The 15,612-nt window shown below is 38.4% G+C and overlaps 1 protein-coding gene across 7 annotated transcripts in view; it reads right to left on the bottom strand.

Moving 5' to 3' along the window:
* RhoGAP71E (Rho GTPase activating protein at 71E) overlaps nucleotides 1-15,612 on the bottom strand; it is a 62,433-nt gene extending 46,821 nt beyond the window's left edge. For 2 of the 7 annotated variants that reach the window (XM_036370782.2, XM_036370783.2), the window contains exon 1: nucleotides 14,349-15,612. In XM_036370782.2, coding sequence (XP_036226675.2) covers nucleotides 14,349-14,788 — 440 coding nt within the window. In that variant the 5' untranslated portion in view covers nucleotides 14,789-15,612. The remainder of the gene's footprint in view (nucleotides 1-14,348) is intronic. The other 5 variants (XM_036370784.2, XM_036370785.2, XM_036370787.2 and 2 more) reach the window with 4 other exon arrangements.

The raw sequence follows: 15,612 nt of genomic DNA, 5'->3' as shown, positions 1-15,612 counted from the left end.
CTAAGCTCCGCAATAAGATACAAGACTGTTATTTGGTACACAGGATCACATTAGGGAGGGGCATCTGCAGTTAAAATTTTTTTTTAAAAAGTGGGCGTGGTCCCGCCTCTAATAGGTTTAATGTGCATATCTCCTAAACCGCTAATGCTATAATAACAAAATTCACTTGAAGCAAATGTTTTTAGCACTTCTATTGACGGTGTGAAAATAGTTGAAATCGGGTGGCAACTCCGCCCACTCCCCATATAACGGTACTGTTAAAAATACTAAAAGCGCGATAAATCAAACACTAAACACGCCAGAGACATTAAATTTTATCTCTGAGATGGTATAAATTGGCTTTATAGGAACCGCCTTCAAAATTAGTCAGTGGGCGTGGCACAGCCCACTTTTAGGTGAAAACCCATATCTTGAGATCTGCTTAACCGATTTCAACCAAATTCGGTGCGTAACGTTCTTTTCATGTTTCTATGTCATAGTGCGAAAATGGGCAAAATCGGACTACAACCACGCCTACTTCCCATATAACACCATTTTAAATTCCATCTGATTCTTTCACTTTCCGCTATGCAAATCAGGCAACAATGACTGTATCGGGATAAAACTTTGCGTGAATAATGCAATTAAAGTATGCCACCTTGCGGCCAAAAATTGTCTAAATCGAACCAAAACTGTTCAAACCCCTAAGTACTAAATATGTGGACCCCAGTGCCTATAGTTGACCTTCTACCGAAAATATCAGTCAATCCACAAAGAAATCTCAAACGAGTATACCATTTGACTTTGCGAGAGTATAAAATGTTCGGTTACATCCGAACTTAGCCCTTCCTTACTTGTTTTGATATAAAGCAGCAAAAGAAAATGTTTACATGTATAAGAATTTTGCTGTATGGCAACAGCTCCGTTGATGATCCTACAAGAAACTGCTGATGGGTTCACCAAGTGTGTGTTTACATTTGCACTCTTTTGACCCTCATTATCGGCAAATTCTTTTTTGGTGTCGCTCTGTGCGTTCACACGAGCAAAAAGAGTCCAGCAACTCAATCGAGTTTTTCTGTTATTCCTTCTCTTCATAAAATTTTCGCAAATATACACTCACATTTATTACGTCAGTACTGAGAGTCAAATCAACAGTAAAATGACTGTCAATGTTTACGATTTTTTTAAAAGCAACTTCTGTATACGTCGAAAAGAGACAGCATTAATTTCCATAGAAGTTTCGAAAAGTTGTAAAATTTCTATGTCGCTGTTATGCCGTGCGATAAACCAAAAGTATTGCATGCTCCTGTGCAACAACTCTTTTTCTGTTTAAAAAATACATAATAAACGAAGGAATTTTCAAATATAATATACGTAAGTTATTATTAAGTTTTAAATAAAATTATATTTTTAGTTAATTGTCATTTTTATTTACGTATTTTTAAATTCCGAAATACCCATGAACTGTAGAAACACGTACAACAGAGCTTTTGAGAGGAGCAAGCATGGAATCAAGTGAAAATTTCTTTTCATAATTTATTATACTCTCGCAACCTGTTGCTACAGAGTATAATAGTTTTGTTCACCTAACGGTTGTTTGTATCACCTAAAACTTTTTGAGTTAGATATGGGGTTATATATATATAAATGATTGGGATAAAGAGACGAGTTGAAATCCGGGTGACTGTCTGTACGTCCGTCCGTCCGTGCAAGCTCTAACTTGAGTAAAAATTGAGATATCTTTATGAAACTTGGTAGACATGTTTCTGGGTACCGAGAGACGGTTGGTATTGCAGATGGGCGTAATCGGCCCACAACAAATAAATTGCCATAACTAAGCTCCGCAATAAGATACAAGACTGTTATTTGGTATACAGGATCACATTAGGGAGGGGCATCTGCAGTTAAAAATTTTTTTTAAGTGGGCGTGGTCCCGCCCCTAAATGTTTTTAGCACCTCTATTGACGGTGTGAAAATGGGTGAAATCGGGTGACAAGCCCGCCCACTCCCCATATAAAATATATGTTAAAAGATACTAAAAGCGCGATAAACCAAGCACTCAACACGCCAGAGACATTAAACTTTATCTCTGGGATGGTATGAGATAACTTTATAGGAACCGCGTTCAAAATTAGACAGTGGGCGTGGCACCGCCCACTTTTAAGTGAAAGCCCATATCTTGGGATCTGCTTTACCGATTTCAACCAAATTCGGTGCATAACGTTCTTTTCATATTTCTATGTTATAGTGCGAAATCGCACCACAACCACGCCTATTTCCCATATAACACCATTTTCAATTCCATCTGATTCTTTCTTTGTAAAGTATGCCACCTTGTGACCAAAAATTGTCTAAATCGAACCAAAACTGTTCAAGCCCCTAAGTACTAAATATGTGGACCCCAGTGCCTATAGTTGACCTTCTACTGAAAATATCAGTCAATCCACAAAGAAATCTCAAACGAGTATACCATTTGACTTTGCGAGAGTATAAAATGTTCGGTCACATCCGAAATTATCCCTTCCTTACTTGTTATACTCTCGCAACCTGTTGCTACAGAGTATAATAGTTTTGTTCATCTAACGGTTGTTTGTATCACCTAAAACTAATCGAGTTAGATGTAGGGTTATATATATATAAATGATCAGGATGAAGAGACGAGTTGAAATCCGGGTGACTGTCTGTCCGTCCGTCCGTCCGTCCGTCCGTCCGTGCAAGCTCTAACTTGAGTAAAAATGGAGATATCTTTATGAAACTTGGTAGACATGTTTCTTGGTACCGTGAGACGGTTGGTATTGCAGATGGGCGTAATCGGACCACTGCCACGCCCACAAAATGCCATTAATCAAAAACAAATAAATTGCCATAACTAAGCTCCGCAGTAAGATACAAGACTGTTATTTGGTACACAGGATCACATTAGGGAGGTGCATCTGCAAGTAAATTTTTTTTTAAGTGGGCGTGGCCCCCCTCTAATAAGTTTAATGTGGATATCTCCTAAACCGCTAATCCTATAATAACAAAATTCACTGGAAGCAAATGTTTTTAGCACTTCTATTGACGGTGTGAAAATAGTTGAAATCGGGTGGCAACTCCGCCCACTCCCCATATAACGGTACTGTTAAAAACTACTAAAAGCGCGATAAATCAAGCACTAAACATGCCAGAGACATTAAATTTTATCTCTGAGATGGTATAAATTGGCTTTATAGGAACCGCGTTCAAAATTAGAAAGTGGGCGCGGCACAGCCCACTTTTAGGTGAAAACCCATATCTTGAGATCTGCTTAACCAATTTCAACAAAATTTGGTACATAACGTTATTTTCATATTTCTATCTCATAGTGCGGAAATGGGCGAAATCGGACTACAACCACGCCTATTTCCCATATAACACCATTTCCAATTTCATCTGATTCTTTCACTTACCACTATGCAAATCAGGCAACAATGACTGTGTCGGGATAAAACTTTGCGTGAATAATGCGATTAAAGTATGCCACCTTGTGGCCAAAAATTGTCTAAATCGAACCAAAACTGTTTAAGCCCCTAAGTACTAAATATGTGGACCCCAGTGCCTATAGTTGACCTTCTACCGAAAATATCAGTCAATCCACAAAGAAATCTCAAACGAGTATACCATTTGACTTTGCGAGAGTATAAAATGTTCGGTTACATCCGAAATTAGCCCTTCCTTACTTGTTTTTTAATTATATTTTTGTTGCACTCCATTTTTATATATGTATATGTATATTATTGTGGCGAACACGAGTACCAGAACAAATCAGAATCGACGATAAACTGCTAGAAGCAACTAGACAGCGAATTCGTAGTTGCCAGAATGTTCTAGTAGCGAACTTTTGTTAAAAATTTACTATATAAGTGCTGCCGGATTGTGCAGCAGACACAGTTTTAATAAGAGTGTTGCTGTGTAAAGAGCAATTAAGCTATAAGCAATAAGTTGTAAGTTCGAATAGCGAGCAATAAGTGTTAAGTTGTTGGAATTGGAAATAAAGATAAGTGTATAGCATTAAATTGGGACTTTAATTTAACAATCCAGTGATCGAGCTCAAGAGTGAGTTATAGTTAGACGATTTATCGAGAAATCCGTTACAATTGGTGTCAAAAGTGGGATTGTCAAATAAATTCCCAAGGAGATAATTATTTGAAAATGGCCAAGTTTAACGATCTGAAGATTCCACAACTGAAAAAGGAGCTGGAGCAACGTGGTTTGGCGACAAATGGATTAAAAACTGAATTACAATTACGGTTGAGAGAGGCCATGGAGGCGGCAAACATTAATGTTAAGGAATATGTCTTTCACATGGAATTAGAGGAAGAGACAACAAAGATAGAAGAAAAGGAAGAGGCTCAATGCTCGTCAAAGATTGTGGGCATAAACATGAGTTTTGCTGCAATATCGCAGATGGGGAAAGAGATGTCAACGCAAATGTCGACACAATTTAAAGAGCAGGATGCACGTATAACCCAACAAATAGCAGAGGTGTCATCACAAATGTTGACAAAAGAATCCCAACGTGGTTGGAAGAGCAGTTCGCAGCGCAAGATGCACGTATATCAGCACAGGTGTCCTCACAGTTGAAAGAGCAGGATGCACGGATATCGCAGTTGACCTCCCAAATAGCAAAAGTGTCCTAACAGATTTCGGAAGAGTGGGATAAAATTAAAACTTAAGTGGAGGAATTGAGAGATCGTCTCCGTAAGCTACAATTAAATCGGCCAATTATATCGTCAGCTTCTGCCAAGGTAAAACCTCCATCCTTTGATGGCACTGTTTCGTTCCACGTTTTTAAGCTTCAATTCGAAAAGACGGCATCTTCAAATAATTGGAACGCTGAGGATAAAGTAGCTGCATTGTTCGTTGCATTAAAAGAATCTGCAGCAGAGATATTACAGACCATTCCAAACCGCGAGGCGAGTAGTTATGAAACGTTGATTAGAAAGACGGTATGGTAGTGAGCACAGGAAGCAGATCTTTTAAATCGAGTTGCGAAATCGCCGCCAGAAAGCCAATGAGTCTCTGCAGGACTTTTCTACAGAGATTGAGAGGTTAGCTCACTAAGCTTATGCACATAAGTCCATGAAATACATCGAGGACACGAAAATTCAGACTTTCGTCAATGGAATACGAGATAACACGATAACGATTCGCTGCATTAGCATGTCCAAAATTGACGTTTGCAGAAACCGTTTCGTATGCTCTGACAGCTTCTCTGCTTTGCAATCAACCATTTAAAGCTCACAAAGTAGAAATAGAGGAACACACTTGGGTGAACCAATTACTAGAAAAAATTGACAACATGCAGAAAGAAGAGGAAAAATGAAGGTGTGCGTAAACGCTTCAACTGCGGAAAAAGGGGCCATATTGCACGCAACTGTAACCAGTCCAATAAACCAGTTGGACGTAAACGCAAAGCTGAGGAAGATCAAGCAAATGTGAAATGAAACCAATCGTTAAACTAAAGCGAGCCAACCGAAAAGGGCAAAGGCTGGCTCCCGCAAGCAAATGCCCTTTAATCTCCATTTCACAAATAAGCAGGAATACGAGTAACGTTACCGTTAGTGGATGTGTAGACGGTAAAAACCGCATACTAACTGTGGATACGGGCGCATCACATTCCATAATTCGATCTGATCTGGTTGAGAAAGAAGTGAGACCGTTAGTTGGGACAAAGTTGCGTACTGCAACTGGAGAAGATACCCTAGTTCTCGAAAAGGTAATGGGCGAGATCGTAATTGGAAAGGCATCCGTGTTACACAATTTTATAATGGCAGATATCGTTGACGAAGTCATAATTGGAGTAGCCTTTCTAGCGAATCAAGGAATCAAAATCGACATGAAAAACAGGATAATGTATCGACATGAAATACAGAAATATGGAAGTGCCACTTATGTTCGGTTACGATAATAAGTACAACGTTAGACGAGTGATAACAACATAGAGCCAGCAGATTCCACCAACATCAGAGGCAGTTATTTGGGCAGAAATAGATGGAGACTATGGTCAAACAAGTGGTGGATTGTTGAGGCCACAAAAGAATCTACACCAAACTTACTTATAGGCAAAACCCTGGCTATGACAAGACAAGATAAACGTGTTTCAGTAAGAGTACTTAATGAGTGCAAGTTACCAATCAAACTTTCCAAAGGAGCTGTATTAGGGCAGTGTCAAGAGATTGAGGCCGTGATAAATTGCGAAATACGTCTTGAGGAAGATTCCATGGACGAAAACGATATATCGAGTGAAATTAATGCATGGACTGAGGAACTAGAGGCAAACTATCAAACTATGGCTAAACAACTTCTTCTCAGATACTCATCCATATTTGATAAAGACTATGCCAAACCAGAAAGAACCAAAGTTGTGAAACATTTTATTAACACAGGTGATGCAAGACCAATCCGCCAGGCTCCTCGAAGCGTTCCTTTAGCAAAACGTGAAGTTGTAAGCCAGACCATACGTGAAATGAGCGAAAGCGGTGTAATCGAACCATCAGAGAGTCCGTGGAGCTCACCTGTAGTACTTGTCAAGAAGAAAGATGGCAACATGAGATTTTAGTGGACTATAGAAGGTTGAATGATGTAACGAAGAAAGACAGTTATCCACTACCTAGAATCGATGATACACTGGACTCGTTACCAGCCACAAAATGGTTCTCAACACTTGATTTGAAAAGTGGTTATTGGCAAGTGGAGGTAAACGAAGAAGACAAAGAAAAGACGGCTTTCAGCGTTAGAGATGGTCTATGGCAATTTACCGTAATGCCCTTTGGATTATGTCACGCTCCTGCTACTTTTGAGAGACTTATGGACCAGGTATTAAAAGGATAACACTGGAAGACCTGTTTGGTATACCTCGACGATATCATCGTGTTGGGTAAAAGCTTCGATGAACACCTAAAGAATTTGGAAGAGGTTTTCCAACGGATAGCTAGCGCTGGTCTGAAGCTGAGTCCGAGGAAGTGTTCCCTTTTCAAAAAGGAAGTATGCTACTTAGGACACAAAGTAACAACGGAGGGCATTTGCACAGCTAATGAAAAGATAGAGGCAGTTAAAGATTGGCCCACTCCTAAAAATTTACATAAATTGCGGAGTTTCCTTGGACTGTGTACTTATTATCGACGATTCGTTCCAAATTTTGCCAGCGTAGCTAATAGCCTCCATGAACTCACGAAAAATAACAGAGTTTTTGAATGGAATAAAGAACAGGAAGTGGCTTTCCAAACTCTGAGGAAACGTTTAAGTACTGCGCCAATGTTAGCATACACGGTCCCAGGATCAACGTTTATTTTGGATACGGATGCTAGTGGATTTGCAGTAGGAGGCGTTCTATCACAAGTCATTGATGGGCATGAGAAAGTGGTTGCGTATTACAGGCGTAGGTGAAGTGCATCAAACATTTTGATAAGTACCTTTATGTCCAGCGATTTCGGGGGAGTACAGATCATGCAGCATTAAAATGGCTTCTACAATTCAGGAACCCTGAAGGACAGTTGGTACGGTGGATTGAGAGACTCCAAAGTTACGACTTCTCTATAGAACATCGCAAAGGTGGTAGTCATGGCAATGCTGATGCCATGTCCCGCCGTCCCTGTAATCTGGAATGCAGACATTGCTCAAAAGCTGAGGCCAAAGAAGACATTATAGATGTCCGATTAATGACTAGAACATCAGCTGGGATCCGGAGAAGCTACGGAAATGTCAGCAAGAGGATTCAGATTTGAAAAGTGTAATACACGGATTGGAAATGAATAAACGTGCAACGAGAGAAGAAATAGCTGCAGAAAGTCCAGTCGCAAAGGCTTATTGGGCACAATGGAATAGTTTGAAGTTAGTGTCTGGCTGCCTGCATCGCGTATGGGAAAGCGAAAATGGGCAAAGTTTACGAGCTCTGATGATTGTTCCAAAAGTAAGAATTCCTGAAGTTCTCAACGAGCTGCACAACGGGCCAACTGGAGGACACATGGGTATCAATAAAACCTTGGAGAAATTAAAACAAAGATTTTATTGGGTTTGTTGTCGTCAATCAGATCGCCAATTGTGTCGAATGCATTTCTGTTAAAGGGCTGCGGTACAGAAGTCATGGTCAGATGAAGCGGTACAATTCAGGTGCGCCGTTTGATCGAGTAGCCATGGATGTAGCTGGTACATTTCTTATCAGTAAATTAGGAAACAGATATGTTTTGGTAGTCATGGACTATTTCTGCAAATGGCCAAAGGTATACGCAATTCCTAACTAAGAGGCAGGAACAGTAGCGGATGTATTCATCAACAATTGGGTATCGAGATTTGGTGTTCCAATAGAATTACATTCTGGCCAAGGGAGAAATTTTGAATCAGCTCTAATACAGGAGATATCCCAGAAGCTGGGTATCCGGAAAACCCGTATAACTGCACTACATCTGCAGACCGATGGCATGGTAGAACGATTCAATCGAACTTTGGAAGAACATTTGAGGAAAGTTGTGGACAAGTATCAAAAAGATTGGAATACCCATATATCCTTGTTCCTTATGGCTTATCGGTCTGCTGTACATGAAACAATGTGGCAGACTCCATCAAGGGTAATTTACTAATACTAAGGAATTCAATAGCATCCTAGAAGACGAGATGAGGAATATACATGCTATGGTGAGACAGCGCACCAAAGTTATGAGCGATAAGATGAAAGCAAAATACGACAAGGCAATAAACTCTGGGGGTTTTATTGAAGGCGATTGGGTATTGTTATATAACCCATAACGAAAGAAAGGGCTGTCTCCCAAATTACAGTGTAATTGGAAAGGACCATACCAGGTTATTAAACGACTCAATGAATTAGTGTATCGCATACAGACCATTCGAAGACCAAGGAATAAAATGAAGGTGGTTCATCTGGAACGGCTTGCAGCGTTTGGTACCGCAAATATGTCTAATCGGGACGAACAGACTTAGGTAGAGGGCAGTGTGGCGAACACGAGTACCAGAATCAGAATTGACGATAAACTGCTAGAAGCAACTAGACAGCGAATTCGTAGTTGCCAGAATGTTCTAGTAGCGAATTTTTGTTAAAAATTTACTATATAAGAGCTGCCGGATTGTGCAGCAGACACAGTTCTAATTAGAGTGTTGCCGTGCAAAGAGCAATTAAGCTATAAGCAATAAGTTATAAGTTCGAATAGCGAGCAATAAGTGTTTAGTTGTTGGAATTGAAAATAAAGATAAGTGTATAGCATTAAATTGGGACTTTAATTTAATAATCCAGTGATCGAGCCCAAGAGTGCGTTATAGTTAGACAATTTATCGAGAAATCCGTTACATTATTATAACAAATTTTAATTAAAAGTTTTGAATTTATTAAAGAAATAAAAATTATATTATCTACTGCGCAAAAGAATTTTCCACTTGTGATAGATTTACAGTCATAACTGACAAATTGCAGCTATGATAGCATTTCAGTCATAACTGACAATTTTCAGTTATGATGAATTTATGATCAACAATGACTCAGGAAAAGGCATGAGAGTGAGAAGTATAAATATATGGATAATAAATTCCGAATACCCATGCGTTAAAGAGAGATGCAAACTCACACACATACATTTGTTTACATCAGTTTTTTACGACCTCAAACGGTTCAAAACCATAATTAATCTCCCGAGGAACAATTTCCGGCTACTTGTCGCGTTCTACACCGGCCACTGCAGGCTTAAGAAGCACCTCTTCAACATGGGCATAGCCTCTTCTGCATAAAACCCCTGAACATCTGCTGATGAACTGCACAGCAGTCTGCAGACGCAGAATCAAGGCCCTGGGATCCATGTTTCCACACAGGGATTGTATTGCCTCACTAGCACCCAGCAGAATTTTGGAATTTATCAACATGCTGGGCCTACATGATACGATATGACTTAGGGGAGGGCACAAGAGACCATAGGTCGCGGTGAATACCTCAAAATTAATCTATCTATCTATCTACATCAGTTTTTGCACAAGGCTCTTAAGAAAATGATAGAAACTTGGTTCTGCACGCTGACAAAATTTTTTCAGCTGTGACTGTCATATGATCAGTCAGATTACTGTCACTGTTCATGTAGGGGAGTGCTCGTAGTGACTACTACTCGGTGGAACGTGGGCTAAGACCGAATTGGAATTATATAAATGTATTATAGCCTACTCATACCTTATTTATAAGATTGTAATTACATATATTATGTTAGTATTATTTCAACATAAAAATTTGCAAACAAGTAGATTACAATTTATAATTTCATATTCAGAGATACTAAAGCGTACAATATTAAGCTGTGTTAAAAGCCTTACTTCACCATATAAGTGCATTTTAAATGCTGCATCGTTGCACCAACATATACAGCTACAGTGTTGAAAATATAATAGGAACAAAGGGATATGTTCAAAATTTTCAATTATATGTTTCAATTAAACGATATACAATAAAATAATTCAAATATTTTCGTTCATTTAGATAATTAATTAGCATTTGAGTACTTATTTAAGGTTTATTAGAGTTTACAAAGTGAAAACGGAGAAATTTGTATATCAGCCTGAAAATAAAAATAGGGACAAACATTAATTCATTTTTTTTTTTTGTATTATTTTATTTAATTATTACTTTTATTCCATTCAAATCTTATGTTTTGTTGATGCTCCTTCCATTTTAACCACCTCTTGACATCTTCACGACATGGAGCTGACAAGATTAGTGCAAGTCGTGACCGTATTGAACACCGGTATTGAATAACAACAACAACAATGCTTCTTGGACTTATCTCCATAATTTGTGCTTATTTTTCCACTTTTATCCACCGACTTATTTATTCCGCACTCTCCATAAGTGTTCTATAGGACTGAGGTCCCGCGGCTGAAAAGGCCATTCTATAATGTTTTACCGGTTTCGAAGCATGTTTATGGTCGTTGTCATGCATAAACTCCTATTTTAGTAGCATGTGCTCCTCCGCATAGGACAATATTACAGTATTAACTTAAGGATGTTGACAACGGAACTTTTCTTGCACTTCTTCCAGTTAGACCAGCTTCCCGAAGTCGGTTTCTAATTGTGCGACTGGTAACTGATACATTTTGTAATTTGTTTAATATTATTAGACGATTAAACTCAAACCTTTTGTGATTGCATTCTAGCAAATGGTCAAACTGTGCCGTTGTTTTGCGTTTCCGTCCTCTTTTTTCACTTTTTACGCGTGTTTTGAAAGCATTACATACCATATTTTTGGAATATTACATTATGTCCACTATTTCACGAATAATGTTTCCGGATTTTTATACTCTCGCAACTTGTTGCTACAGAGTATAATAGTTTTGTTTACCTAACGGTTGTTTGATCTAATCGAGTTAGATATAGGGTTATGTATATATAAATGATCAGGAGGAAGAGACGAGTTGAAATCCGGGTGACTGTCTGTACGTCCGTCCGTCCGTCCGAGCAAGCTCTAACTTTAGTAAAAATTGAGATATCTTTATGAAACTTGGTAGACATGTTTCTTGGTACCGTGAGACGGTTAGTATTGCAGATGGGCGTAATCGGACCACTGCCACGCCCACAAAACGCCATTAATCAAAAATAAATAAATTGCCATAGCTAAGCTACGCAATAAGATACGAGACTGTTATTCGGTACACAGGATCACATTAGAGAGGGGCATCTGCAGTTAAAACTTTTTCTTTTAAGAGGGCGTGGTCCCGCCCCTAATAGGTTCATATCTCCTAAACCGCTAATGCTAAAATAGCAAAATTCACTGGAAGCAAATGTTTTTAGAACCTCTACCTACAGTGTGAAAATAGTTGAAATCAGGTGGCAACTCCGCCCACTCCCCATATAACGGTACTGTTAAAGACTACTAAAAGCGCGATAAATCAAGCACTAAACTCGCCAGAGACATTAAATTTTATCTATGGGATGGTATGAGATGACTTTATAGGAACCGCGTTCAAAATTAGTCAGTGGGCGTGGCACCGCCCACTTTTAGGTGAAACCCCATATCTTGAGATCTGCTTAACCGATTTCAACCAAATTCGGTGCATAACGTTCTTTTCATATTTCTATGTCATAGTGCGAAAATGAGCGAAATCGGACAACCACGCCTATTTCCCATATAACACCATTTTCAATTCCATCTGATTATGTCACTTTCCACTATGCATACCAAGCAAAAATGATTGTATCGGGGTAAAACTTTGCGTGATTAATGTGTTTGAAATATGCCAACTTGTGACCAAAAATTGTCTAAATCGAGTCAAAACTGCTCAAGCCCCTAGGTAATGAATATGTGGACCCCAGTGCCTATAGCTGACTTTTTACCGAAAATATCGGTTAACATAGAACAAGGCGGCAAGATCCACAAAGAAATCTTAAACGAGTATAGAACTTAGCCCTTCCTTACTTGTTATACCCTGAACAGGGTATATTAAGTTTGCCACGAAGTTTGTAACACCCAGAAGGAAACGGCGGAGACCATACAAAGTATATATATAAATGATCACCGTGACGAGCTGAGTTGATTTAGCCATGTCCGTCCGTCCGTCTGTATATACGCGAACTAGTCCCTCAGCTTTTGAGATATCGATCTGAAATTTTGAGCAAGTCTTTTTCTTACTAAGAAGCTGCTCATTTGTCGGAACGGCCGATATCGGACCACTATAGCATATAGCTACCATACAAACTGAAGAATCGGAATGAAGTGCTTGTATGGAAAACTCTTTCATTTGACGAGGTATCTTCACGAAATTTGGCATGTATTATTATTTAAAGCATTAATCTAATCTTCGAAGAAATTGTATAGATCGGATGACTAAAGCATATAGCTGCCATACAAACTGAACAATCGGAATCAAGTGCTTATATGGAAAACTCTTTCATTTGACGAGGTATCTTCACGAAATTTGGCATGTGTTATTATGTAAAGCATTAATCCTATTTTCGAAAAAATTGTATAGATCGGATGACTATAGCATATAGCTGCCATATTAACTGAACGATCGGAGTAAAGTGCTTGCATGGAAAATTTTTTTTTTTGACGAGAATCTTCACGAAATTAGACAAGAGTTATTGCTTAAGACAACAAATTATTCTCCACAGCAATTGGTCAGATCAGATCACTATATCATATAGCTGTCATACAAATTGAACGTTCGGAATCAAGGTCTTGTAAGGGGCCTTTGTATTTGTGAAGGGTATTATAGCTTCGGCGCAACCGAAATTAACGTTTTTTCATGTTTTAATATAATAATGTTAGCTTTTCACTTTCCATACAATGTTTACCGCGTCCCATTTTATTGTATATAACAATATTTACTTGTTATGTAAAACAGTTAAATTCAACAAAACCATAAATAGGCTCTAAATTTCAGAAAATTTCGTTGCGATCTTTACTATTTTTGGCACGTGCACCTAAATTCATAATTTTTTGTCGCAATGCAAAGATTATTTGGTATAACGGGTGTTTAGTTAAAGTAAATAATAGCATTAGTTTACAGTTAACTTCAATACTTTGAGACGAATATATGCAAATCTGTGCTAAAAATTATGGGAATAAAGGTCCCTATTACTTTTTCCAACACTGGACAACACTAAACAAATTTTCACAAATAGTAAACATTGTCATTTGCTTTAGGATTGCTCCAAACAAGCTAAGCTAAACTAAAATCTTCTCGCACCTCCTTGTATTATGTAACATATAATTGATCGTAAAGACATTAAATTTTATCTCTGAGATGATATGAGATGACTTTAAAATAATCGCATTCAAAATAAGACGATGGGTGTGGCACCGCCCACTTTTAGGTGAAAACCCATATATTGGGATCTTCTTAACCGATTTCAAACAAATTCGGTACATAACTCTTTTCATATTTCTATGTTATAGTGCGAAAATGGGATGAAATCGGATTACACCCACGGTATAAGAGATATGCAGATTAAACTTATTAGGGGGCGGGTTTAAACTGCAGATGCCACTTCCTAATATGATCCTGTATACCAAATAAGAGTCTTGTAGCTTGTTGTGGAGCTTAGTTATGGCAATTTATTTGTTTTTAATTAATGGCGTTTTGTGGGCGTGGCAGTGGTCCAATTACGCCCATCAGCAATACCAACAGTCTTACCGTGCCAAGAAACATGTCTACCAAGTTTCATAAAGATATCTCAATTTTTACTCAAGTTACACCTTGCACAGACGGACGGACAGAACCAATTTTTTAATCCCGAGACCTCCTCTATCCGTCCACATTATCAGATCGCGGCGCTAAAGAAATCGTAATTGTGCCATGATGGCCTTTGAAGTCTTTTTCTATCGGCATTTAGCTTTCAATATACTTATTGCAATAAAACTCACCTATGCAAACGTTCCATCTGCTCAGATTCGTTCTCCAATTCAATAACGTCAAATAATTCTTTTTCGCCCGTTCGCCCAAATATACCGTTGGGAATTTTTCGCAAAAATTTCTTTAGCACACTTGCAATCGTATAAACTGAATAATTGTCGACATTCACTAAACGACCCGACTGCAGAAAATGTATTAGCTTTTTCATAGCACCCTGGTGACCAGGGGCACGAAAAACGTCTCTTCTATTTGGTGATTCTTTATTTAATTTAAGTATTAGAACCAAAAGAGGTCCTGGAATGTTTTCATTGTTTTTACAGACTTCTTCAAGTGGTACACCAAACTTAACTTTCTCCAATCTATAGGTATAGTCTGGCGTCGAAGCGCCGGGATGCCCACAAGAAGTGACAACACTGCTAATATCTGCTGCACGTCGCGCCCAGCTGGACATTTTTATTATTTATACCAGTAAATAATTTGGAATGATTTTCGCAGAACTTCTGCAATTCGACCCCAATTCGATCTTTTTTACTTAATTACACGAAAATGTGGGCACTGTAACTTTAATTTTCTGGGGTTATATTATGGTTTGTGGCAGCTGTTATGTCGCCCTGCCCGCCACAATACACTTTCCACTTTTCTTATTTCCCTTTCTTTCACTTCTAAGCAGCCACACGTTCCACGTACCACACGTTTTTTGACATAGTTGTTTTTACAATAATCCCAGATTTCCCTTTTTCATTCGCTTTCACTTTATTATACTTGGTTGTTGCCTTTTTCTTTGCACAACTTTTATTTTACAGGGTAGGCTTAACGCCTCTACCACTCTTATATGTATATATATATTATGAAGATTATATGACTAATTAAAAGAGTGCAACAGTAATCAAAAATTTTTTTGTGATATGATTTTGATGAAAAGAAAAGAATCGCACGACCATTTGGAAAAACTATAACACAAAATTTGATTCTCGTTTTTCAAGCATTCCATGTTGCCACTCCTGTGTGAATTATTTTTCTTTTTTCACTTCAGCCTTTTCGTTTGCACTAGGTCTAACCACGAACACATGACCCCGCAAAGCCACTTTACCTACTGCGATCATTGCAACTATATGTGCATTTTCTCATTACTTTCATGTTATACACAATTCACACTTCATTTAAATTAATTAAATTTGATCCTCTAAATTTTTACGCTTATGTTCCTTCCCATCATTTAACGCCGTTGTGTTTGCTTCGTCGCTGTGTACACGAGAAATGATATGAAATGGAAGT

Source organism: Bactrocera oleae, chromosome 6 (assembly GCF_042242935.1).
Source record: "Bactrocera oleae isolate idBacOlea1 chromosome 6, idBacOlea1, whole genome shotgun sequence".
NCBI lineage: Eukaryota > Metazoa > Arthropoda > Insecta > Diptera > Tephritidae > Bactrocera > Bactrocera oleae.
The sequence above is the reverse complement of the archived record's forward strand: the minus strand, read 5'-3'. Positions and strand labels throughout refer to the sequence as shown.